The 27,483-nt window shown below is 43.3% G+C and overlaps 1 protein-coding gene across 4 annotated transcripts in view; it reads left to right on the top strand.

The window, feature by feature from the left end:
- Positions 1-27,483, top strand: part of frmd4a (FERM domain containing 4A) — a 106,832-nt gene that overhangs the window by 28,334 nt on the left and 51,015 nt on the right. Inside the window, exon 1 of one of the 4 annotated variants that reach the window (XM_061035164.1) lies at positions 10,810-11,308. The exons of 2 other annotated variants lie outside the window; for them this stretch is intronic. In XM_061035164.1, the coding sequence (XP_060891147.1) occupies positions 11,243-11,308 (66 nt within the window). In that variant the 5' untranslated portion in view covers positions 10,810-11,242. Of the gene's footprint in view, positions 1-10,809; positions 11,309-19,605; positions 20,005-27,483 lie in introns of those variants that run through there. One more of the 4 variants, XM_061035163.1, reaches the window with a different exon arrangement.

Genomic DNA, 27,483 nt, shown 5'->3' with positions numbered 1-27,483 from the left:
CCATCACCCTCCCCAGGCTAACAGAGGGCGTCATAACTGTATAGCACCAGGGAATTGTACAGAGGGAAAGGGCCATTTAGAAATGACCAAAAAAGGAAAGAAAATAATAATTTCTTGTGACGATGAAAACAGTATTTTTTTACTTTGAATCAGACAAAGCAAAAATAAAAAGTGGAATATTTCATCCCTTCATCTGTATCTGCAATGTTGCATGTCTCATTGTAAATATTTCATGTTTTTGTCTTGTTCAGTCGAAAAGAAAAATCTGTCATTTCAGTGTAAAACATCTTCAGTGAAAATAGCTCGCACAGATTTTACATGTGTAATTTTTTATGCTCTGGCGCGTTGAATGTCTAGTTCATGATTTTCACACACCACTGCTCAAGGAGACAAAGACATTGAACACGCGTGCAGACTGCACACACCAAAAGTGCACACCAGTCAATTTGCATGCTCCATAACACCTATGCACAGCTTTAGACATATGGACCCATAATGCTGCTGCCGTCAGACAGCCTTATTGATGTTGGCTTGTCAAGCCTCCCAGTGACAGAGGTGAACGGTATAGAGCATGCTGTAAGGTAGGAAGGAAGGATGGATGTATAGGGGGGGAAAAAATGGAGTGATTGAATATGAGATGGTGGCGATGAAAAAGGGGGCTGGATGAAGGAGTGACTGAAACGGTTTCCGAGTGGCAGATCGGATGTGGAGGGAGAGGTTATCTTAAGAGGCATGTGTGATTTTCAGCCCTTGATTTTCTGAAGCAGTAGTCCGTGACGCTGAAGACACTATATCAATCCCATCATGGCTTTACTGACCTTATTGTTTTTTTTTCGCTGAGGGGGAATGCATTAGCGACAAACATGCTTTTTAATAAATGTGATTTTCTACAAATAGGTCTACTCTAAGGGATTGCTTCTAAGGAGCGCATGTTTGAGAGGCCACATGTGTGTTTCACTGGGTTATTTTTGTCACTTTTATCCTCGTCCTGTTCTCTTGTTATGAACGTTGCACAGTGGTTGCTAGGTTACACCTTATCTGCATTTACATGGAATTAATCGCAAATATAAAATCAAGGTAGCCAGATTGACTCCATCCATCCTCAGAGGAATACTTACATCATCCTAAGTGTCCCACTGACCCTCTCTGCACTCATTACTGCTTGTTAGAACAATTAAAAGTGATGTGTGTCAGATTTATAACTCAGCCCTGTGTATTTGAGTGTGTGTGTGTGTGTGTGTGTGTGTGTGCACGTTTGTGTGTTTGTTTTAATCTGAACAGATGCGAACATCTGCCATTGCGGTTAAGGCCATTAATACACGTCTAGAGGTGTTTGTATGTGGATGTGTCCGCTTTTGGGTAACAGCTGTTGTTGTTGACTTTGTACTTTGTTAGTGTGCACACACACACGTTTGCAAGTTGTCTGCCATACCTGATTTTAAATATACATGTGAATTTATGAGACGCAGGAAAAGTCAGTGAGGGTGTCTCTTCCCATTTGGGGAACGACTGGATGCTGTGCTTCCTGTTTGGTGGTTGGCTGGAGATGCAGATGTTAACATTCAACACAAACTAAAAAAAAACACAGCCAGCAAATAGAGATGCAACAACAGCATATAGAGAAATCTGATCACACAGTTTCAAGGTCTTTAAGTTTCCAACGCAAAGTGAACATCGGCTTCTGTTTTTCCCACATGCAGGATGCGGTTAAGCTACGTGTCGACACTTGTGCAGGTGTCGAACACAACTCAGGAAGTGCCCCCTAATCATACATAAAAAAGGTTGGAATAAAAGGAGGCCAACATATTTCATTCAGCACGCCATTCATCTCATGAAAGGTTGCCGAACATGTCACAATGTGGGTGCAGTCTGTTGTTGAAATGATTATTGCGTAATACTGTTTTTCAATGCAGTCTCAAATAATTTTGCTACTTTGGAAACCATTAAGCAGTTAAGGCGAGGCAAACGATAGTAGTTTCTCATGGGCGCTGATCCAATTCTGCAGTTAAAATGTTGTGTTGCAATTCTTCCATTGACTGATTATGTGCACCCAGTTTACCTGTTTGTCAATGTCAACGGTGTGATTTTTCAACAGATACAGTTTAATCGCCGTAACTGTATCTCTGCACATGTTTGATCGTTTGTCTTCATTTAAAGCAGCACTGTTTTGTCTTCTCCACAGTCCACTCTCCATGTGTTGATTAATTTTACCTCGTTCTCATGTAACCTTTACCCAGAGCTCTCACGCTGCACTTAATGCTCTGACCACTAGAGGGCACTGTGTGATGGGATTCCCCCCTCGCTCTGCCACGCAAGGCTTCCCTAAATCCTGAGCCCTGGCACTTGAAAGTTGAATTTTAGTCTTGTTTGCTAAAGAAGAACAGGTCCATCTCGGGGGAAATGTGGTGTCTGTACTTCTTCCTCTGGCCTCCTTCTGTATGAGTATGGAATCTCTTCAGCACCGGAGAGAGAAATCTCCCTGCATGCTGTGTTTAAAAATTCTCGGCTGTCAAGAGCAACCGGCCTCCTCCTAGCCGTGTCCTGTCTGATGTATGGAGCCAATAAGCAGCAGAGACCTTCAGCTCTAATGAACAGTGGTCTGCTGCCCTTCTGCTGTGTGTGTGTGTGTGTGTGTGTGTGTGTGTGTGTTTTTTTTAGTGTGTGCCACTGTACAACTCCACAGTTCTATTAATCCTTCTCCACAGCTTTTCTCTGTGCTTTAGAGGGGGGACCAGGTGGAGAAGGAGGGGAGAGTGTGTGTGTGTGTGTGTGTGTGTGTGTGTGTGTGTGTGTGTGTGTGTGTGTGTGTGTGTGTGTGTGTGTGTGTGTGTGTGTGTGCGGTGAGCACGGGAACTGTTATGTGTATAATTAATGACCTCATCCTGCTCCTCCTGCTGTCTAAGTAGGAGACAATGAGCAGACAAAAGACAAAAGAGGGAATGAAATCAAGAGAGAGAGAGAGAAATGACAAGGAGTGGAAAGGGGAAAAAGACGTTCAACGGGGGGGGGAGCATATGTTAAAGGTTCCACTTGATAAATAATGAGTCTTGACGATGACCAAGTGGGGCCATCCCATTACCCCTGCTGTCTAAAAGGAGGGGGCAATTGCATAGGTTCTACTCCTCCCCACTCCCACACACACACACACACACACAAACACACACTCTCTACCCAATCAATTCTTCCCTTCTTTGCAACATTTCTTCATTTTTTTTTCATGCACACAATCCTGCTTCAGCTGCACGTTCTTCAGCTGCCATGTCTGTGATTTGACATGAATGTAAATGAGTGTAAAACTACCAAGGGACAGAGAAACATGGGACAGCTTAAACCCTGCCTATCGCAGCACAGCATCTTTTTTTTTTTTTACAGACTGCTGGTGGAGGTGAGGTTGGGCAGCAAGGACAAAGGCAAGAGAGAGAGGGGTGCGAGATGACATGGTCCGTCTAGCCGGGGGACCCCTCTGGCAGTGGAGGCTATATGGCCCCATGGGGTCTGTCATGAGTTGTCCCCCTCTGTCAACCCAATCCCTCTCTCTCTATTCTGCATTAATACCATGAATTTAGGAGACAAAACCAAAATATTTGCCTGTAAAACATGTAAAAAAAAAAAACAAGTTGACCATTTAAATACCTTAAAATAATCAATCCTTACAGCCATAAGTCTACATTAAGCATTCACAGTAATGAGATTGATGGGCCAGGAGTGATGTCAGGGGGTGGAGAAATTCTCCTCAAATTACCTCTCTTCTTCCCTGAACCCCCACAGGGCTCTCCTCCTCCTCCTCCTCCTCTGCATGTTTCACAAAGGCAATCTAGCCTGAGTCATTTGGGCCAGTGCTACCATTGGTTTGCAGGGCAGCAATATATAGAAGCTGCAGCACCTGTCAGAGGTGTGGGGCCCCATCTGCACCGTAACAAGCAGCTTAAGTCCAGTGCCTGCAGCAAAGAGGTGGAGCTGGTACAAGTCTGGCTTGGGTTACCTCTTCTCTCCTGGGAGAACGTGTGTTGTTGGTTATAGAATGAGTAAAGGTTCACGTTGGCTCATTATAAGAACAAGGAAATGCAAGAATGTTGCACAGGTGCATCCCATTTGTTTTGCTTTGTTTTGTTATTCTTGTGGTTTGCATGCCCCGTGGGGGATCGTTATGATTCATTGTCTATAAAGAGTTGAGTAGTTGCGAGGGGGCCGAGAGGTTTACGAGGGTTATAAGCACAGCTGCATCCTGCAAGTTGATAAAATGAGTCTGAGGAATGAACACTGTTTGTCCTGAGTGGGTGAAATCAAGATAACGTTTAAAGGAGCCTCAGTACCTAAATGAAGAATCAATTATTGAATCAACAACAAACTAACTGTCAATTTCTATGTTGGTTTTGGTAAAGAGTCCCTCTGCACCTTTAAGAAAAAGCTAAAGACCCAGCTCTTTCATGAATACCTACTAACTTAATGATGATGGTCTCCATATTATTGATGATGATGATGGTAATGACGATGTTTTTTGTTTGATAACGACGACTTATAAGATGGTTTCTATACTGATTAGAGCTCTCAAGAACTGCCCTCAATGTTGTGCTTTGCCTCTGGTCACTTCCTGTCAGCACCTGTGTGTCCAATCAGACTCAAAGCTGATCGTTTGCTCTTACTGACATTGTTCCCTTTTTTCTAGATCCTTGCTTGTGTTATTCTTACTCTCTGATGTACGTCGCTTTGGATTAAAGCATCTGCTCAGTGAATTGTAGAATTGTAAATGTTTACAGTTTATAAATCGCTGTTGTTCTTCATATTTATATTGTAAATACAACATCTTTGACTCTACATTTGCAATAACTTGACAAGACCCCCTGGGTTCACAAGAAACTGTAATTGACTATAATCTTGTTATTTTAAGAAGCTTGATTAATTAGCCAGTAACCACTGAATCAGTATAAAGTCATTCTTGTTATCAGTTTATATAAACTGCAAAAAGTCAACCTTTAAGACAGTAATCGATTACAAATCCTCTGCCTACTTCATAAAAGCACGGAGACTCGCATTTAAACATGTTAACCCATGTTCCCTCGCTTTCCCACTATCCAAATGTTTCCCCCCCCCGGAGAGTACGATCATGTATAACCCATTTCCCCCTCATGATCCGGCCTGTAAAGATTAAATATGTAGCCCGTATCATCAAACATTTAACGCACACACTGCTACAAATCAGATTCTTAATCGTGTGTTAGACTTTGGGGACGGGGGGGGACGGGGGGGACTCACGTGCACGTCTTTGATCCTAAGTTGATGTGATTGTGCTGTTGTGCACGCTAGAGTAATTCAGAAAAAAGTCGTGACCACTCGCAGGCAGACAGTCTGCTTCCCAGAGTGTTAATTGTGAAAATCAGTGTTAGGGAAACAATGTTTTCTTATCCACTTAGCGGTGTTGGTGGGTGTGCGCGTCTATCTGTGTCTATTTCTGTGCGGCGTGTAGGCTGGATGGGAAGCCTCCTCGGCACTGGGTAAAGTGGGCTAAGTTTACTGGGGCAGAAAATGCTGGAGCGTGACTCAATCCAGCGCCTTCGTACAACCAGCCTCTGAAATATGCCTCTGTCGCATTCTGTCTGCTCAGTGCCTCTTGGTAACACACTCACTCTGTGTCGAGAGGCTCGTATGTAGGGCAGCGAGGACAGAAACAAATACTCTTGAGTTACAAAAAGGTGGAAGGTGTATTTGTTATATAAATGGCTTTTTTATTCATCCCGCTGTATATCATATTCACTTCCCTTTTGCACTACAGATACTTTCACTCTGCTTCATCCGATCCGAGTATGAAAAAGGTTTTTACTAAAACCCCAAGGTGACTTTCACAGCAGCTGAAATGACAAAAGATAGTAGAGTGCACCTGCTCCTCTCTCTTAATTCTCAGGGATTCACACAAACACACACACGCACACACACACACACATAAACACACAAACACACACACACACAGATGGATGTGCTGGGAGAGACACACAAATACACAGAGAGCCATTCACTGTAATGCGAAATGACAGATTTGGGGTGCGGAATGACACAGCACAATTCAGATTACTAACAGCGCTGCGTAGGATGACTTTGCAGAATGCCTTTTTCATCTGCACTTTCATCGCTGTCCTTCATCACTTGAGGACTGGAAGACAAAAAAAGACATCGATCTAGACATAAAAGCAAGAAAAAGACGGAAGAAGTGTCAGCAGAAAGATAAAAATATAGCTAAAGATCTACAATATATGATCAAGAAATGCACATATGGTGAGTCAATATATGATTTTTAGGTCATCTCTCCAGACAAGGATTAAGCACAGTGCAGACTTTAACACCTTCGTCTCTGGTGTATGTGAACTGGCAGTAAACCCTTTAGTCAGTTAGCTGCAAACAGGTGCTTAAGCTGCTTTATCAACGTGTCTAGAATAGGTACTATTTTTGAATCTGCCAGCGTGTGTTCCCAAACCTCAAACCACTTGGAAGGCGGCCCAGAGTTTGATTAGCACGTATTTTTTACGGGGCCAAGGTGGACATCATGATCAATCAGTCTCACATGGACACACAAACTCCAAATCTTTTGCTCAAAATTAGAACAAAAGACCAAAAAGTTGTTTCTGAAAAGTTTCTCTGATTCAGAATCAGAGAGGCTTGTTTTAGTGATGACCGGTCTGAGCTGCTGCGTTCACCGCCGCCATCACTCTGGTGTTCTTCCTGTTTACTGGATCGCCGGGACTGTCGACTTGCACGAGGAAACTGTTGGTGGACAAGGATGGGAAAACTTGCCAGACCTCGGTGCGTTACATCTTAAGGTACTGTGAGACGTAGTGAGGTTGATTCTTAGCAGCCGCTGATTTAATGAACAAGTCTGTGTAGCTATAGCTTCAATTTAGATCATTTGTGAATTTGTTACAATTTTAGAATTTAGGATAATTCAATTTGTTTATGTAACTGAATAATAGTTATTCATAAGTCTAAATGATCATTTTTGCAAGTTTTCTCATGGACTCTTGTCAATTCCATCTTAAATTCTTTCTATGTGATTTTTCACACTTAAATATAATATAAATCAAGTATATCCTCTGAAAATAACTCTGTGAGTCATGACTGTCTACAATGGGTGTAACACCCGAGTCCCACTGTCTGTGATGTTTTCAGAGTTTTCAGAGTCCTATCTTCACTTTGTTTACATCGCCTGGACGGCCGGCTGACTCCTCCCCTCGTGTATAAAAGTTGTTTAATTGAGGGACTAGAGAAAAGAAGAATAACATACTGTACTCACTGCTTAACTGTGTTTCTAGATCACGCTCATTTCAGGTAAATTTACATGCAGCGTGAAGATACGAGCATAATAAAGATCACTAGCATTAGCATGCTAACACAACAATGCAGCGCAATTTGTTTTGGTTTTATGCTGGTGCTCAAGGGCGACATCTGCTGGATCAAAAAATCGCATATAAACCCTTTAAATTTGAGTAAATCTGTGCAGAAAAAGTTGCCGTTGGCAGTAAAAACACTGCTTTTTGTAAAAAAAAAAAACACTTTGTAAAATCTATGTATGTGTTTTTGAAACTACATTATTCACATGTATTTTTGGATTTGAGTGCAATTTTTTTGTGATTGTACTATGTAAAGAGGTGAGTTGATATTTGAGCTTTATCTGAGATGGATGAAAATCGCATAAACAAATGTTTTATGCTAGTCTCCTTTGCTCCTCTATAGTCAGTTTATTTTCAGATTCAAATTAATGATGCAAACTATGAAAAGAGAAAAAAACTTTGATTTGGTTGATGATGGATAAAATGTATTTGGTTGTGTGAAACTAACAAGACACACACACACAACCTGACACACAAATCTGGGTTTTAACCCCAGCTGCACCCACACTGAGTCACACTGGGACAGGGACACACTGTTCTGTGCTACGTCTCCTTTGGGGACTAAGCTGCTCGCTAATGATGAATGTCAGTCCAGATAGGCTATACCTGCCATTCTCGACACCCTGCTACGCTGCACTCAGCCACCTGCTTCACAAGTCTTACTGGCCGTATACTGTCCATCTCCACCCTGTCGTAAAGGTATTTATAATGCATGAGTGGCATGCAGATGAGAATTAGAGGGATATTTCTGAGCTATTAATGGGGGGGTGTTACATATTCACAGCAAGCGGCATTAGGAGGGACTTCAGGAAGACAGGAAAAGCTCCTGAGGGCATCGAACGACTGTGACGATGAATCTGTGCACTTTGTCTTGAACACAGAGTGATGCGTAGAATGCACACACACATTTACACATGCATGTGCGTCTGTGTGTGCACAGAACTATACGGCTGAGCAAGAGACTCACACACCAGTGCTCCTCACCACACAGTCGATAGGAGGACCCAAGAGGGGGCTCGTCCTGCAGACCTCATTCCCAGGAGAGGTCAGAGGGCAAAGTTCATTGTCACTTTGTGTCTGGATGGATCAAGACGTGCGGGCAGGAGGCAGAGATAAGATAAGAGAGGGATGTCTCTGGGACACATGTGGAGCAGGACAAGGGAAGAGGGGAGAAGCAGGAGGAGGAAAATGACAGACAAAGGAACAGAGTGAGACAACATGATGACAGCGTATTCCTTCATATAAAGTGCTATGTGCAGTTGGAGGTATTCACAGCATCAACGAACAAGAGGAAAAGAACATACTGGCGAACAGAAAGAGTATAAACTACCCTCAATATGTGGACAAAGATCCTAGCAGTTGTGCAGCAGTTGCATGGATTAAATACAAACATTATCATCCCTGCCCATGTGCTGCGTTTACATAGCAACTCACGCGGTTAAAGCGGGATGCTTGAAAGACAATAACATGACGCAGCGAAACTCTGTGAGGTATAAAAGGGTGTCATCAGGCTATGTGCTGTAGCACAGCATTCAAAGGACACCAAACTACGGTTGCCGACCTTTTTCAGGGCAAAATAAGGGACTCGAATATTTTTGTTTGGAGCTCAGTGTGCGTGATGTGACTCAGTTGGTAGAGTCATCACCTCTCAACCAGAAGGTCAAGGGTTCAATCCCCAGCTGGGCAACATTTTCGATGTGTCCTTGGGCAAGACACTTAATCCCAAAGTGCTCCAGCTGCTTCGATGGTGGTGTATGAATGGGATTAGTTTCTTCTGATGGATGATGCTACAAAGCGATCACTACCATCAGTGTGTGAGATGCAGTGTAAAAGCGCTTTGAGTAGTCAGAAGACTAGAAAAGCATTATTTAAGCTGAAGTCCATTACCATTTAATGTACAGGAAATAAATGTGTAGGCCCTATTTGATATGTAGTTTCACTAAACTGTAACATTTATACTGCAAGTTTATATTCTTAAACCCTGACAAAGTCTACCATAGACCTCCATCTCAGAGTAGATGCTTTTAACCATGACCAAAACATCCTCAGCCTGTCATTGTGTTACCTAAAGTAAATAAATAAGGCTATTATTATTAGAAATACATACTCGTAACTTGCGACCCTCTGTAAACCTCATCTGGATTTTGTTTATTCATATTCGTATCCACACAAAGAAACCCAACAACACCATCTATGAATGAAACTTTTGATGCTTTATAGGTTTATCTGATTTATCTGATATGATCAGTGCATGATTGGTTACTTGCTGCGTCAGATGATCTTATCTAGGATCAGTTAGGTGTCATCTAATGAATAGATCGTTCATCAACATCATATGGGACAAGGGGCATCCTGCTCGGGTCAAACTGATTTAGTTGTAAATACAGGACGTCCCAGCAGGGTTAAAGTTTCTGAAATGACAGAGTTAACTATCTCGCATTTGCATTCCGACATGCACCTGGAATTTCACAAAGATGTGCAGTGCATTTATAAAAAAAAAAAGGTAAAAGTGTGCCCCCCCCCCCCCCCCCCCCCCCCCTCCTTACAGTTCTCATCCTGTTTGTTGGTAGAACCCAGCTAAACTCACTTTCTTCTTCCCCCCCTGCTGTGTGACTCAGCGTCAGCGTTTCTGTCTTCTTTTAGTCTGGTTAAATGAAAGAGAATGCGGGGGGGGGGGGGGGGGGGTACATTCCATCAGCGTTTGCCAGAAAAACAAAAACAACCCCTCGCCATGGTGCGACTCACCAACATCCTTCATCCCCCTGCTTCCCTTCTTTTCTTATACCTTCCTTCCTCTCCCTCACTGAATCACTGCCCCTCTGCAAAGCACCCCTAATCACCCCTCCAACCTCTCTCCTTACCCAGTCCAGCCCTCTACCACACATTCCCCTGTCCTCTGCAGCCCCCCCCCCCAACCATCCAACCATCCAACCCCTCCCTGTTGTCTGTTACATAAGCATCCAGTCATAGATCCAGGACATATCTCTGTTGTTTTCCCCCTCTGAGTCTCAGCATCCCAGAGCCAGACTTTAATGAGGCCCCTACAAAGGCCTATTGATGAGAGAGGCCCAGTGTGAGAGAGGATGACCCCAGCCAAGAGCACCCAGAACTGGGCATCAGCTGCCCCGGGCTCTCCCCTTCGAACACAAAGACGTTCACTGTGGACAGAGACCTGAAAGGGCGAGGAAGAAAAAAAGAGGGGAGACAGAAAAAGGGGAAAAAGAGGGAGGAGATATCCTGTTAAAAAAAAAAACTAGAGATTGTAAAAGAGGAAGATATTAAAAGAATGAACCAGATGTATGACTTCATCCAGAGCACTTGCTTCTCTGATTATTAGCTCCCCCATCAAGCCTTATGCTTCCTCGTCAGTGCCTAAGAGCAGCGAGGCCCACCCTCTGCCCTCCCTCTGCCAGGGAGTTGTCAGTGTCTGGATTTCAGCCATGGATCATAACTCAGATCTGAAGAGGGGACAACAAAGCTCCAGTATGTTGTGCATCCTCATCGGTAGCAATAGGTCTCACAAAGAACGGATCGTGACACTTTGAGAGACTTTTTTGGATGCATTTGGAACGCAAATCCAATCGTTTTTTTTGGAGCCAAGATTAGAAGTGTTTGTCATCAGATTTGGACTTAAACATTTTGTTTTTGAAGCCTTAGTTGGATAAAGAATGAAAGAAGAACAAGAAGGACTTCTAGATGCTGTCATGGTGCAATAACTTTGAGAATGGGGATGTTACAAGAACCAACATGGGTTTACTACTTCCTTCAGGTCATATAGCAGAACCCTTTTGTGACAACTAATAACCCTGAGGAATTAAAAAAAGGCCCTTGTTTTCTCTTTGCACATTTTTTTGATGAGCTAAGCCATGACTCTTTCAGCCCGACTCGAGGACTTAGAGGTGACCCTGGAGCACATGCTGATGGATGTCTTTGTAAGTTCATTTTTAGTTTTTTAGTTTTTGAAGTAAATATCTTATCTTCTTCAAACTCACTCCCATTTTTCTTCTTCACCATTCCTCCATCTTCTTACTTCATATCATGGATGACCTCTCAGTTGCATAATTAAATTTGGATACCAGAGGGCAGCATATGCTCACATCCCTTTTCCAGATGTTCGCTCGTTAATTGGCACCAAAGAGCTCACTGGTTTAACTCTCTCCATAAGAGACATTTAGGGAATTGCCTGACCAAGAATCTAACCTGAACTTCACGGCCAATACTTGACTCTCCACTGTGTTGCGGGCTGTGGGAATGGTAACTCAGCATGTGTGTATCTTTTCAACCAGCCAACTCCTCAGTATTAAATCTAGGTATTTGACTCACTTGTGTTTTCTGTGGTCTGCAGCCTTCATATTTATCTGCAGATAGTAATAAATCTCCTGATTGGGAAAGGGATGAAAAGGTCCTAGTGGAAGAAGGGAGGATTGAGAATGAGGAAATGAGGGATGAAAGAAGGAATGAGAACAAATAGGAAAGTCTGATGGATGTGATTGTCTGGTTTCTGTTGGCCCGGGATGCTTGGTTAGAGGTAGATAAGCGAGGCTTTTGTGGTTTACAAAGCATTCGAGCTGTGGGAATGGACACATACAGATACAGAAACACTAGAGAGAGTAATATGTACATGCAGTGTGCCTCTGAGCTGTACTGTAAATACAACATCAGAATCCCTAGCTGCTTTGATGTCGCCTGCTGTAATGAGTTTGGGCATTAAGCTGCTGTTTCACTTCAACATTGTTTACACTAGCAGGCATCTGTTAAAGGAAATCGTAATCTCTCCTTTTCATGAGATTTACTGCACTCACAATGATCACTATCAGCACCCGCTCCAATGCCTCTACAGGTCGTCTCTGATATATGTTGATATTTGATGGCTGAGTCCATTAGCCAATTTTCTAGATTTGGTCATTTTCATATATCCATTAGATGATTTATGACTGAAGCAATAAAGGTTCATGTTTTACGACCAGGAAAGGATTTGGATTATTCATGCTCTGCATGTGGGGACGGAGAATAGGGAATTGCAAAAAAATGCTTCCTTCCTCTACATTTCATCTCAGCAGCCTAATTAGACTTCCTTATTTACTTATTTATTTATTTCTCTAATTGCTGGAAGAAACTGGAAAACGGGGGGGGGGGGGGGGTTATCTGGCCACTTTGCATACCTAAATGAGAAATATTCTAATCGACTGCACCCTCTCCAGACTGGGTGCACACTGAGCAGGCATACGGCAATAGATGTGTACAACCAGACCTATTTGTACACACACACTTACACAAAATGTTAAGACGTGCAGACATGAGCTAAGAAGATTCCTACTTCAGTGAACCATCAAATAAAGGCAGGGTGGATTAAATGTTTTTTTATGGAAAGGCTTACCAGCAGAAGAGCATCTTTTAATACTGAAAGCGATTTCTTAAGAGTCTTCCAAAGCAAAAAAAAAAAAAAAACAGTAGAGATATGCTACAAACACATTTTAGGGTACATGTAAGGTTAAAACATTTCTGCATGTGTGGATTAACCCAGCAGTGTGCAGACACAGAGGTCATTAGAGGGAATATTAAGGGTCATTAGAATAATGACAGTGCTCCTCCACCCTCCAGTAGAGAAGGACCTCCAGAGTCCTATCTGTGCCGCTCGTTGGCTTTGGGAAGCAGCTGAGTGTGCAGCTATGTTCCAGGGTGCGCGGCTATTTTCATTAGCAACGCAAGCGCGTATGAATGATTCAGGAAAGCGGAGAGTATCCGAGGGAATGGGACTTCCTTTACTATACAAGAAAAGGAGGTCACTATTTTTTGTTGCCTCGAAACGCTTTGTAGGAAACTGGATTTGAAGCGGAGATGTTTTGCAGAATTTTTCAGGTCAACACTTCCAAATCATCTGCATACAAGAGCACCGTCATAGATGTCGAAGCACATGACCGCACATGGCATGGCTACAAAGTCATGCCTACCAGCTTAGGATTTGGGAATCAAATAAGTAAGCCCTTTAACACTGCACTGCCATTGTCACAAAGGCAAAGGGACATTTTTTCAATGAAATGTTCTTAAGAAGGGAAAGAAAGTTTACTCCTAATAAAGGGAAATATAGCAATCATGAGTGTTTAAATTAAGCTTGTTTTTATGACATTTTGTGCCTCAGAGGGCAATTTAAAATGACTGACATCACAGTGACAAGACCCCGTGACATGTCTGAAGTAGAAAATGTATCTGGTGATTGGATTTTTTTTTTTGTCTGCTGTAAAACGTCCCGCTCATGGCTTCATATCAGCTCCTGCCATATCCGCCTCGTATTGTGTTGCTGGTCCGCTTAGCTGTGAGGGGGAAGGAAAGAGAGAGAGAGAGAGGGAGAGAGAGAGAGAGAGATGGGAGCTCCTCTTTTCAAAGGCTGACAGTCACATCAAGAAATGAAGCGCTGTGATTAAAAATGCATTCAAGCCTTGTGTAGCCTAATTGAATCTCCTCCTGCACCCCCCACACAAACATTTCGACTCCCCCCCCCCCCCCCCCCACCAGCCCTCATTCCGTCTATGATGCAGGCCTGAAGGCAGAGCTGAACATCCCTTTCCTCACTCCAGATCCTTGGTTTTTTTTTCTTCCCTGTCGGCTTTGATGGAGGAAGACCTTAGATGGATGGGATTGTTTCCATCACAGCTGCTCTTTTCAGCAGCACTGTCTGTGCTCTGTGTTTTTCCAGCAGCCATAATGCACTATAGTTCATATCTTTGTAAGAGCCGGTCCGACACAAAGGGCACGCGGTCTCTGAGACCATTCAGTCTGCCGGGAGCACAAACACTATGACGTACTGATACTTAGAGGGTGAACGCAACCTTTTCTCCCACTGTTCTCTTTTTGACTGTTCTCCTGTACATGTGTTGTTTCAGATAGAGGCCAAACCACTGGGCGTGTGTGTGTGACCATGCTGTTATATAATGGGTGTGTCCTCATGCCCTGTGACAAAACTGTTAAATTATAGCAACCTGACCTCCCCCCATCCATGTCCCCCCTCTCTCTCTCTCTCTCTCTCTCTCTCTCCACCTCTCCATGTTTCTCTCTCTCTCTCTCTCTTCGCTTCGCTCTCCAACAACCCCTTGTTCTCCCCGTCTGCATTAATCTGATAGTGCGCTATTGATCGGTTTGAGGCTGCCGTCGCAGTGTCGAAACCTCTCAGGGCCTGAGACATAACTTTGGAGACTATCCAAAAGCCTTGTCTGTGCAACTTGGCTGTCTGTTTGTGTTGTTTTTTGTCATGATTATTTTTCTTTTTTTGGCAATGTTTGCCCTTTGTTTGACAGCAGACAGACAGAAAACAAGGGAGAAAAGAGGCAGTGCACGCTTATTTGAATAGCACCTTGAAACAACAATTCAATACAAAGAGTTTTTGGAAGAGTGGGAAGAATGACGTCGAACAAAGGCCAGGATCTAACTCAGGATGTTGTTTTTTAATGTGGTATTTTCCTGAAGGTAATTCAAATGCTGTCCCAAATACCTGATGTTTTCTGTAGTTCTCTTATTGCAGAAGCAAACATTGTGTTAGTGCATATTTTGTACTTTTACTAACCTATGTCCATTCAACCCTGAGCCCAACTACTTCTACTGCAGATGAATCTTTAAATATGTGTCAGACTACAAGGCCCCATAAAAGTTTTAAAATGTTACTAGTGCAATGGAGTGGCTCAATAGAGTAAGTCTATTGCAGGGTTATTGATTGTCTACTATAACACAATGGATGCTTTGCCATCTTTAATATTAGTCTTCACTTAAATCAGGTATATCCTCTGAAAATAACTCTGTGAGTCATGACTGTCTACAATGGGTGTAACATCCGAGTCCCACTGTCTGTGATGTTTTCAGAGTTTTCAGAGTCCTATCTTCACTTTGTTTACATCGCCCGGACGGCCGGCTGACTCCTCCCCTCGAGTATAAAAGTTGTTTAATTGAGGGACTAGAGAAAAGAAGAATAACATACTGTACTCACTGCTTAACTGTGTTTCTAGATCACGCTCATTTCAGGTAAATTTACATGCAGTGTGAAGATACGAGCATAATAAAGATCGCTAGCATTAGCATGCTAACACAACAATGCAGCGCAAGTTGTTTTGGTTTCATGCTGGTGCTCAAGGGCGACATCTGCTGGATCACATCGCACATCGCATATAAAGCCTTTAAACATGTAGAAAATCTTTGGAAATATAGAAGAAAGAGACAGATTCTGTGTTATTATGCCACATTTTATCAGGGGGGAAATAAGGTTCCCCCATAGTATGAATTAAATTTAAATAATGCTTCTGATTTTCTTGCCTTATTAGTCTTCACTCTGATTGCAGAATCACCAAAAATAAATACAGAAAAGACAATCATCATAAGCTCAATATTTTTTTTTTTTTATTGTTCATATCCATAAACTAATTAGCTATTACCATGCAGCCTTCAATTTCTATCATATGCATGGTCCAGATTCGTCAGTGAACTGGCCCAGCACAGGCACAGGCTTTTCAAGTAGACTATGAATAATTCAGGGGGCCTGTGTGCTATTCATTTGGGGTATATATTGCACATCTTGTGCCCATTCAAGTCTGCCGCTGCCTTCATAATAGACCACTGATTGGCCCATTGGAATGATATATTCTAATTCCATTAAGGCACAGATGACTGAATAATTGGAAGCGTGTCAGTTTGAATGTGAACCGCACTAATACAAAGAAATGTAGTTCTTTTTCCGAGCAGTGTCTATACGCAGCTCGCAGTGGTCATAAACATTCAAAGACTCTGTGAGGAGTTACACACACTAAGATTTTTTTTTCTCATAGTCCACTGCACAGCTCCTACATTTCACCTTTTGCACATTTTGTGTTTTTCACATTTTATATTTTACATTTTTAAATACTATTTTATATATTGTAATATCTTCTTATACTGTATTATTTAAGTTGTTGCTAGTTCTGCTTTATTTCCTTGTTAATTGTTTAGCACCAATACACCATGTGTAAATGTACTTGGCAATAAACCCCGATTCTGATTCTGTTTCTGATGATGAAGGTGATCATCAGTTGACGTTCATTTGGTGGCATTGGCTGTAATTTTAATCATATTGAAAGACTCACAAGCAGATACAGTAGTATGTGCACACACACACACACACACACACACACACACACACACACACACACAGAAACACAGAAACACAAACAGTCACCTCACAGCGGGGTTGAGCAGATGTTGCGCAGAGCGGCATGCTTTGACCAGGACAACCTGTCCCCGCATTCTACCAAATCTCTCCCATCCGAAATCCAAAATATGTCCTAGATTTCACAACGAGTCACACAAATGTCCCCGTTTCCTCAAAGAAATCCCATCGGCTATCTGTTATTTCAAGCATGTAACAGTGTTTCCCAGGCCTCCTCCTTACACAGACACTGCTAAGGGGAGGGTAATTGAAGTGGATGCTCCCCTGTGGAGAAGTCGTTATGATTGGTTCTGGCCTGATGAAGGGTTTTGAAGGCCTCGTTTTCTTTCTGCTCTTCTTCTTCAGCCTCATGAGATAGAAAAAAATACAACATGAGCATGAAGTAAGAAGCATTACACAGAAGTGAGGAATAGTTTGAATCACGCTATCAGGGTGGCCTTTTTTTTTTCTTTCTTTTTTTTAAAGACATGTTAACTGTTTCTCTGTGTTTTTCATTTGCAATAATGGTGTAACTCAATCCTTTGTCATTTGTGGAGTCTTGAAACATAAACACTCAACCCTCCTCCCCGCACTGACTGGGGATGTGGAGAGTCCAGCTAGAGGGCATTTCCATAAACACACCCACATACAGAATAACAGAGACACACACACACACACACACACACACACACACACACACACACACACACACACACACACACACACAATCAGGGGACCATGGGATGAGTCAGAGCCGTGGGCAGAGACCGGTTGTGTGATCACAAAAAAAATATATAAAAGGTTGGATTCCACAATTGAGATACATTGCTTGTACGTACAAGGACTAAGTAAGCACACACACCAACACCATTAAAACCAAGACAATCCAGACGCTTTGTCTTCACCTCCCTCATTAGCATCTTTATAGCTATTCAGGGATTTCTTTATCTTCTTCTTCTCTTGTTTTTGCAGTTTTTCTAAATATCTTAATAGCTTTTTAGTTCATTTCGAGGAAGGCAGGCCTTGAAATGAATCAGAAATCCTTTGTTTTTTTTGTCTAGCTTTTTATATCATATGCTTCAATATGCTAGTTTTGTATTCCACATGTTTTTTATTACCGAGTTTTAGCCCTGTTTGCTTTATTTTTGTGCGCTTGTTGACTGAAATGGGTCATTGTGCATCTAGCCCGAGGCATCAAGAATAGTAAGATGTTTGTTTGTTTGTGTTTCCTGTTTCCCCCCCCCCCCCCTTTTCCTTTCCCCTCCTGTCAAGACAAGGGTTTAGTACTCTCTGGATTTGAAGCAGTGGAATGTGGGAAAAGCGACAGAGCTGCAGAAGAGAACAAACGAAAACGAAAACCATATTTTAAACTGTTCAATTAGAGGAGTGTTTCTTCATCTTACTGTCAAGGTGTCACATGCGAGCCCCAACATGGAATATAAAAAGGTTTTGTCTCTCAAATCAGCTGCGGCAGTTAATCTCTGTCATCTCATATCGGAATTATCGTCAAACACACACACATCGCACAGACGACAAATAACCCCCACACACAGGTAGCTTTAATTCACCTTTAATTCTCTCTATTCTGCAGGACCTGGATGACTGTTTTCTGAGTTTATAAATAGCCCTCTGATATTTCTCATGTAGGCCACAGCCACTCATATACTCTGATGTGGGCCAGGATAATGAATAAATAATGCTTACTAGGGATTACCACTGCAGATGATTTTTTCCCCTCTTGTATGAATGTGTGTCTTCAGCACAATGTGTGTGTTTGTGTATCGTGTTACTTATGGATACTGGAGATCCTCACTTATAGAAACGATACGGGGGGGGGGGGGCTGGAATGGAAAAAGGATTGCTTGATTGTTCATTTGGAGTGGGTTGCTTTAATCTGATTTGACCCCCTTAACTGGGATGACCAAAGATTAATGTCACTGGTTATAATCCAGTGTTCTACTGGGTTGCCACAGCTAGCCCCATACAAGGCTTTTTTTCATGCTCAACCTACCGTACACACGTGTGCGGCATATGTGCATATCAAACATCTGTGCGTGCCTTCATGTGTGTGTGTGTGTGTGTGTGTGTGTGTGTGTGTGTGTTGATCCACTTTAGTTAATCATGTGACAGTTCAGTATCGATGTGCAGAGGCAAACAGAGCTCGACGGTGAGTGATGATGAGAATATGACGGTAAGTCGCTAGGGCGAGGTTGTAACTCATGAGTCCAATAGCTCTAATGGACATGTAAAGACCACCGTGGTGGACTACAGAGGACTGACTCAGCGGAACAGGGGGGGCTGTGTGGTCACTAAGATACACATCTCTGCAGCCGTTTGGGTCTCTACTGCTGGCAGCACAGATTTATCAAGTCAAACGAAAGCCAATTTCTGCACTTTTCTGCATGCAGACGACGATATAGGCTGTTACAGGGTTGGCCAACATCTGCATCCATGCATGATGAGCATTGTGCATGCAAGCTGGATGCATGTTGTGTGTGTGTTTTCATCCTTTGTGTACTCGCCCAGACAGTGCAGGGAGAGAAAGCTGAATGTGGGATTTTCAAAGATAATCTCCCTACCAGATGGCAAAAACATCCCATATTCCTTTTGAGGTTCCCCACGTGATCCCCAGTTACGACGACTGATTGTGTGAGTGTGTGTGTGTGTGTGTGTGTGTGTGTGTGTGCGTGTGTGTGTGTGTGTGTGTGTGTGTGTGTGTGTGTGTGTGTGTGTGTGTGTGTGTGCGCGTGTGTGTGTGTGTGTGTGTGTGTGTGTGTGTGTGTGCGCGTGTGTGTGTGTGTGTGTGTGTGTGTGTGTGTGTGTGTGTGTGTGTGTGTGTGTGTGCGCGTGTGTGTGTGTGTGTGTGTGCTCACACCAAATTATTATTGGATCACGTGACGCGTGCGTATGCTAATAACAGCCGTAACGTCACATTAATCCAGTGACCTGGTTAAGCCCCCAACTGAAGGAAGTGAGTGTAGGAGGCAGAGAAGGAGGGAGGGAGGAGAGGAGGGGAGGAGAGAGGGGGGGGGGGGTTGCCAGAGAGCTGGAGGAGAGAGTGGAGAAGAGAGAGAGGAGAGACAAAGCGCGCTCCCTCTCCCTCTCTCTCTCACACACACTCTCACACACACCTCGTGAGCGGAGTGGAGCAGAGAGGGAGCAAGAATGGGAACTCAGAAGGATATACAAGCGGATAGAGGAGCATAGGAGGACACACACACACACACACACACACCAGCAAAATAACACTTCTTCGCCTGAAACACACTCACGCGTAAAACTCGCGTGAAACCCTCGGCTGCCAGGCTGGACGGGACAGCAAGGACACCCACTTCTCGCACACATGCCCACACACCCACTGAGACACACACCATGGTGGTCCAGGGAGCGATGACACCCGGGAGGACCCGCCGGCTGATGCTCAAGCTGCCGGTGGGAACTTTGCGGAGGAACAGTGGAGAGAGGGTAAGAAGACACAACAAGCTTTCCACGATTCCTCACTTTCTCGCGCTGGATGACCGTGTCTTGCCTTTGCCGTTGTGTGTGTGTGTGTGTGTGTGTGTGTGTGTGTGTGTGTGTATGTAAATGGGATTTAAAAAGAGGTTCCTGGCTAATCCATGCAAGGGGACGGTATTAGATTGGAGTTGGTGCAAGGCAACCTCAAGAGCAAAGCTTTTAATCTCTATAGCGTGGACAATTCTTCTCTTCTGTGTGTTTTCCATCCTGTCAGCCCGAGTCTGTCAACCTCTCAGTCTGTCTCTGCTTATGTATTCCACTCTATACTGTGCTTGCTTTTCAAGGTTACAGGGAGAAGTCTCACCGTGTGGGAGCTTGTCTCTGCGAGTGTTTTGCGCAACTGAGCAGACTGAACACATGAGTTACTTTTCCGTTTGTCAAACCTCACATACAGCCTTGTTTAGCTTGATTTGAAGTGCTGTGCTCCTGTCTCTCCTGGAAATCTTTTTTATCTCTCTCTCTCACATTGGAATCACTTTGTCTGCCAGACATCAGACATCTTCAGTGTGTTTGTTTGGGCTCAAAGCCAGAAGATAATAGTTTCCAGCTCATCTTAAAACATTGGAATGTGTTTTTTTTTTTCAAACCTTTATGTCAGTTGTGAAGACAGGCTGTGACCTGCCAGGTGATTCACCTGCTTTGCTCGGCTCAAAAATGTTATTTACTCCAACGAGAAACGTTGTATTTGTGTGTGTGTGTCAGGAGAGTATACTCTGGCTCAGACATTGCAGCTGTGCGTGTGTTTGTGTGTTCGACTGCCCGTTGCGTTCGGTCATGCCAAGACTCTTTCATGTTGTCAACACATTGGTATTAAGTGACTCAGGTGATGTTGCCAACTGGACTTACAACTCCTCCAAAACTGCTTCCTTGAAACCTGCCACATGCTTTACAGGAAGTGGAATCCCAGTTCCCTTTTGGTCGCTTCTTCACAATGTGATTTCAGCTTCATGGACTCGTTCATTTCATTCCTTGATTTGACTTTTTGAATGTCTTCGCTCTTCTGATGATCGCTGGTCACAAACACCCATCAACACTCACACAGATGACACAGTAACACACACACAAGCACACACTTGCCGTAGCCGTGCTGTCATAAATTACACAGTGTGGCTTCTGCATATTGGATGAGAGCTTGCTTTCACTTTAATAAGCCCAGAAAATACATATTTCCCAAACCTGCTCCAACAAAACAAAAATAACTACTGTAACCTTCTCGTCTCATACACAATAACACACTCAACACACTCAAACACACTCAAACACAAGCTGGTTCCTTTGCAAAAGAAAACAATAGTTTTATTGTCACAGTCGACTATGACAAGGAACTTGGCAAATTTTGCATCTTTGTAAATTTGTGCGGATCCTCCAGGTTGTGTTTCATGAAATCTGTTTTGACAGGAAAGCTGGTTGATCTAATTGAATCTGGATGTTATAAAATCCCTGGATTGATGGAAACTGAATATCCACTGTCCTTTTTGAAAGGGGTAATTGCTGCTGTTACTGATTGGCTGCTGCTTTTGCACACACACACACACACACACACACACACACACACACACACACACACACACACACACACACACACACACACACACAAACAGCCACTCAGAGCACCTTAATTAATGGAGAAAAGCTGATTTATTTTTTTTTACATGTGCAGGACTGGTGGAGGGTGGTCTCTCTCCTGATTGCATTGCCTCTCTGTGCCTCTCATTCTTTATGCTTGCAGCCAGCTGTGTGCAGACAGACTGACAGACTGAAGGGGGGATTACGTGTTGTGATTTGCATACGCTCGCTTGTATTATTGCACCTTGTTCCTGGAAAAGTGACTGAATAGACGGGTGTGCATCAACCTGCAGGGGTCGGCGGTGAATGCGTCACATTTTTAAAACCGCATCATCTTTCACAATAGATTGACTAAGATGATTTAAATGGGATTTTTTAAATTGGAATACTGTACTGTGTGGCTGTTTTTTTCCTCTCTGAGCAAATTGCAGATAAATACAGGGTTCTATCCCCAGAAGGCTCTTTAAAGCTTGGCTTTCTGTTGGGGTTAACTTTCACTTCCATCCACAGCTGCAGCTTTGTCCTGCTCTGACTTGTCATGTTAGATAACTGGATGTATTATCCTCCAAACTCTGCGTTATGTAACTGTGTGTTCTGCATACTGTAGTAGCAGATAGTGTTCAGGAAAAGTATTGACAAAATCTGCAATCTATGAGCAGCTGAATGGGGCGTCGTTGTGCTAAATGAACCCTGGTCCATTTTTAACCAGGTCGAGAGAGAGAGAGAGAGAGAGAGAGAGAGAGAGAGGCTGCTTCTCCAGGTTCCTCATGCCAGGACTGACCTGGGGAAAACTGCTTTTAGTGTTAGTGCTGCAAACTCCTGGAATATTTTACAACAGGACCTGAACTTGAGCACTTTTATCCCTTATGGACACTTTAGAAATATTATTTTTAACCGCCCACCTGACTGTAACTGTTTTTATTTGATTTTAATTACTGACTTATCACTGTAGTCATTTCAAGCTTTTAAATTATTTTAGTGTTTTATTGTTCTTATTGCTCTCTAATTGATTTTATTTTATGTAGTAGCTTTATCTAATTTCTCGTTGTTTATCATTTAAGTGTGTTTTCTCGACATCATTGTAAATGAGGGTCGCCTTCAAATGATCTCTCCGAGAACTTAAATAAAGGTTGACGATGATGAAATGTTCCAGCGCAAAAGCTTTTAATATGTGAAAACTTACTTTTCATATCCTTAGGCCAACTTTTTTTGCCATTGCCATGTGGATGCGCGTCCCCCATGATGTTGTACTTTTTTTTTACCCAACAAAAACACCATTAGTACATTGATTTCCTGGTTTAGATTTTTATTTTTTTATTTTTAAATGGATCCATCACATTGCAGACAGACCAACCCCCCCCTCATCTGTTGCTAAATTAATACAGATTTATGGTCGCGTCTGAGTCAGTATAGTTGCTGATGGATGTGTGCATCTATCACACTTGATTGAATCATCTCTACAGGGAGAACACAGCCATCAGTGGTGAACATCTCTGACACACCTGAACACAACATGCCTCTTTAACCACAGAACAAAAGAAAAAGAGATCCTCCCTTTTTTCATTATGAATACCTTTCTTCTCTTTACCTCGTGTTTTTCTACTTCTCCATCCATCGGCTCAGGATTCCTGTCATTACATCGAGACATGCCATGCTTCTAACCCTCCTGCATACCTTTCATTACAGCAGTTTTGAATAACTTGGCAACGCATGAAGGAAACATATCCGCGTCGTCAAAATGACTTACAGACAGTTCCCGCAAAGCACTCTGTATTTACAGTCTAATATGATGATGATACATTACACAGTTGGTGTTGACAGTTTTAAAAACTGCTTCTTTAAGAGGATGTTTACTGTATAGATTACCTCGCTGAGCTGTCTGAATTAGGATTATACTCCGTCCTTTGTTGTCCTGCAATCATGTTAAGCTGCTCAGCTCTTTTCTGTGAAATTAAGAACAAAAACAAAAAAACACACAAAGGGGGCGAGAGAGAGAGAGAGAGAGAGAGTTAGACATGTGTGTTTGTGTCTTTGTGTGTGAGGAAAACATTTCAAACTCAGGGGGTTGGAATTGCTCTTCAGGGAAACATGATGTCGGGGGGGCACAGCAGGGGAGCGAGGGGGTTTACAGGTGGGAGGGGCCATTCACTGTCAGAGGAGAAGTTTCGCACAGGCACAAACATAAAGAGCGAGTACGTTAGTATGTTCTAAGGAAACACAGAAGGATTGCAAACAGACAAAAGCACAACTGTAATTTAGCCTGAAAGCTGGAGCAGCCGGGGCATGTGATGAGACAGGAATACTAATCGATCCCCTGTTACCTTTAAAACGTCTTGTCTTGCACCAATCAGGGAGAAGGTCAGCGCTGGACTCGGGCAGTCTGCGGGTTCAGGTTGATGCTCTGCTCTTTCTCGTCAGACTGATTTGATTGTTTCGACATTAGAGTCAAGATTTATTAAAGCGACTGCAAAGGAGCAACATTAAGAATAAAAGAAAAAGATTAGTTTTGTTATACATCCCTCTGTTAGGGGAATATTTTTGTCTGCTCTTCCTCACTACACAGTATTGATTCAGGGATCTCAACCCCCCCCCCCCCCCCCCCCCGCCTTCTGGTCTGTAGGTGAGAAATCTGTGGTCAGTCAGTCAGTCAGTCCAATTAAAGAGACAAAAGAACACAGGAGATGAGAAAGAAGGAAAAGATGTGGGAGCTAAAGTCTCCTAAAGGCCCCGCTTGTACCACACCCTGATCGGCATGAAAGGGGACCCCCCCCCCCCCCCCCCCTTTTCACCCCAAGGCAGCTCAGAATGAAGAATGTTTTTCAGCGAGGGAGGCAAGCGGAGGGGACTCCCACCCTCCTCTCCACCCTCTCTTTCATCACTCTCTGCTATGATTCTTTTTTTTTTTTCTGGCTTTTTATTCCTCGTCCAAAAACCAACCCGCAGACCTACAGACACACACACACACACACACACACACACACACACACACACACACATGCGCGCGGCACAGCTGCAGCACATAGTTCAAAGTAAATCTGATCAAACAATGAGGAGATGTTCTACTATTGACTGTGAGTGAAGGCTGAAGGCAGTGAGCTGCTGATAATGTGACTTCTCTATATGGAGACAGCTTGCTAGTGGAGAGAGTGGACTTCTTCTGTCCTCTGCCAAAATATCCCCAGCGGATGGACGGGTGTGTGTGTGTGTGTGTGTGTGTGTGTGTGTGTGTGTGTGGGTCTGTTTTCTGCAGCCTCCGTGCGGAGCTCTGAATGATTTCTTCATTATCCTATAGCGCCTCTTTTCTTAGAAAATGCTCTACGGAATCCTTTTTTTAAAGAAACAGATAGAGAATAGAATAGAGGAGAGAAATAGACGATAGTGTGGGTTGATGGGAAGGAGTTTGTTCCAATTCCATCTCCTCCCCCCCCCCCCCCCGAAAAAAACAGGATGTGGAGACCCCCCGAAATGTTACTGAAATATCCCAGCACAATCTGTGGCCCTTTGTTAGGCAGAGATAACACGACTCGACGAGAACGCGGGCACTGTCTGTGACTCACTCATATAAGGGGGTTTATTCATAGTGCAGTGTGTGTGTGTGTGTGTGTGTGTGTGTGTGTGTGTGTGTGTGTGTGTGTGTGTGTGTGTGTGTGTGTGTTGTATGAATCAGGATAAAAGGAGAGTTAAAAATGGAATTTGGGTGTTAAATTTAAAGACTTTCTAGAAGATGTTAGAGCTAGTAACAGTGTGTGTGTGTGTGTATGTGTGTGTGTGTGTGTGTGTGTGTGTGCGTTAGTGTGTGCGTGCCTGTGTGGGTGGGCATGCAGGAGTGACAGAGAGATGGAGAAGTTAGAAAAAAAGAGAGAGAGAGAGAGAGAGGTGCAGTTTCTTGTTTTCCCGTGGGTGTGCAGCAGTAACATAGTAATCCTCATTAATATTTATCTGCCAGGCAAAGTGGAGAGAATGATTAGCATGAGAGAGAGTGTGTGTGTGTGTGTGTGTGTGTGTGTGTGTGTGTGTGTGTGTGTGTGTGTGTGTGTGTGTGTGTGAGCGAGCCCGTGTGCAACATCGCTTTGTGAACACGTGTGTGTGTAGCATATTACGTCATATACGACACATGAACTAGGTCAACTTCTATACTTAAGAGACCTAAGACACTTCAAAGGTTCTGTGTCATATTTGGAGGTCTTTCATCGCACACATGACTGCGCACACACACACACACATTCTCTCTCACACACACACACATAAACATTAAGAAGAAGCTCCTCTGCTTTCATCCCTCTCCTGAGCCACATTACGTTATGTTATTGATTTTCCTGCTTGCACCTCTTAATACAATCACATTAAACCGGACTGATCGGAATTGAATTTCAGACCGGGTCTATACACGTATGTCGCTTATAATCTCTATCACAGAGACAGTGTGTGTGTGGGTGTGTGGATGTTGAAAAAAAACAACCTGTGAGTAAAATAAGGCTGCACAAGTAAGGTAGTTAAAAAAAACAGCATAAGAAGAAAGGAAGCATGCATTTGTATATTCCTCCTTTACACGATTGTTTCTGGTGAATTTGTGTGCACGAGTGGCTCAGCTGGGGATGTTCTTGTGAGTTTATAGTGTCTGTGACCCATTTCCCTCCACTGCTCACCCTCTCTCTCTCTCTCTCTCTCTCTCTCTCTCTCTAACTTGCTTGCACTCTGGTATAACACGCCTGAGAGGAGATTAGAGAGCAGGAGGAAGATTGAGAGATAGAGAGCGATATGAGAGAGAGAGATGAAAGAGAGATGGAGCCAGGAGGAAGTTAAAGGGGCTGAAGGGGACCGAGTAGAGAAAGAGTTTACCTCCTGATTTTGCTCTTTTCAGGTTTTGTGCAGCGCTCACATGTCTTCAAACGCACAGGTTTTCATTTTTGATTAATTATAATCAATGTGAGTAATAATTGAAAGGCTTTATATGCGATTTTTTGATCCAGCAGATGTCACCCTTGAGCACCAGCATAAAACCAAAACAAATTGCGCTGCATTGTTGTGTTAGCATGCTAATGCTAGTGATCTTTATTATGCTCGTATCTTCACACTGCATGTAAATTTACCTGAAATGAGCGTGATCTAGAAACACAGTTAAGCAGTGAGTACAGTATGTTTATTCTTCTTTTCTCTAGTCCCTCAATTAAACAACTTTTATACGCGAGGGGAGGAGTCAGCCGGCCGTCCGGGCGATGTAAACAAAGTGAAGATAGGCCTCTGAAAACTCTGAAAACATCACAGACAGTGGGACTCGGGTGTTACACCCATTGTAGACAGTCATGACTCACAGAGTTATTTTCAGAGGATATACTTGATTTATATTATATTTAAGTGTGAAACATCACGTATAAAGCCTTTAAACAGCTGATTGTCAAACCTCCAAAACAGTGTCTTCTTCTTCTCTCCTCTCTTATTGCTATGGCGATATCCGGCCAGCCGACACTCCCGTGCTTGACTGTTTACATCACAGGGAACTGCGTGACCTTTCCCAGGATTCAGGGGGACATTGCGCACACATGGGAATCATGGGAACGTTTCACTGTCATACCAAAGCTCCCGCCCTTTCCACAACAAATATTTACACCCCCTCGTAAATTACAGTGGCTGAGAAAGGTAAACGTTCCACAGCCTTGTGTGTAACCCTGATTCATTTTGGGAAAAAATTCACACTACAGGAATGCTCCACATTCCTCATGGGTTTCTCAAGACATCACTGGGAGAGCAACATGAGGCCCTGAGAGAGAGAGAGAGAGAGAGAGAGAGAGAGAGAGAGGAATGGGAAACTGGTGCCGTGAAAGGAGTGAGGAATATTTAAAAATACAAGAGTTATCTGTGCAA

Source organism: Labrus mixtus, chromosome 4, assembly GCF_963584025.1.
Source record: "Labrus mixtus chromosome 4, fLabMix1.1, whole genome shotgun sequence".
NCBI lineage: Eukaryota > Metazoa > Chordata > Actinopteri > Labriformes > Labridae > Labrus > Labrus mixtus.
This window is presented reverse-complemented; position numbering and strand designations above follow the sequence as displayed.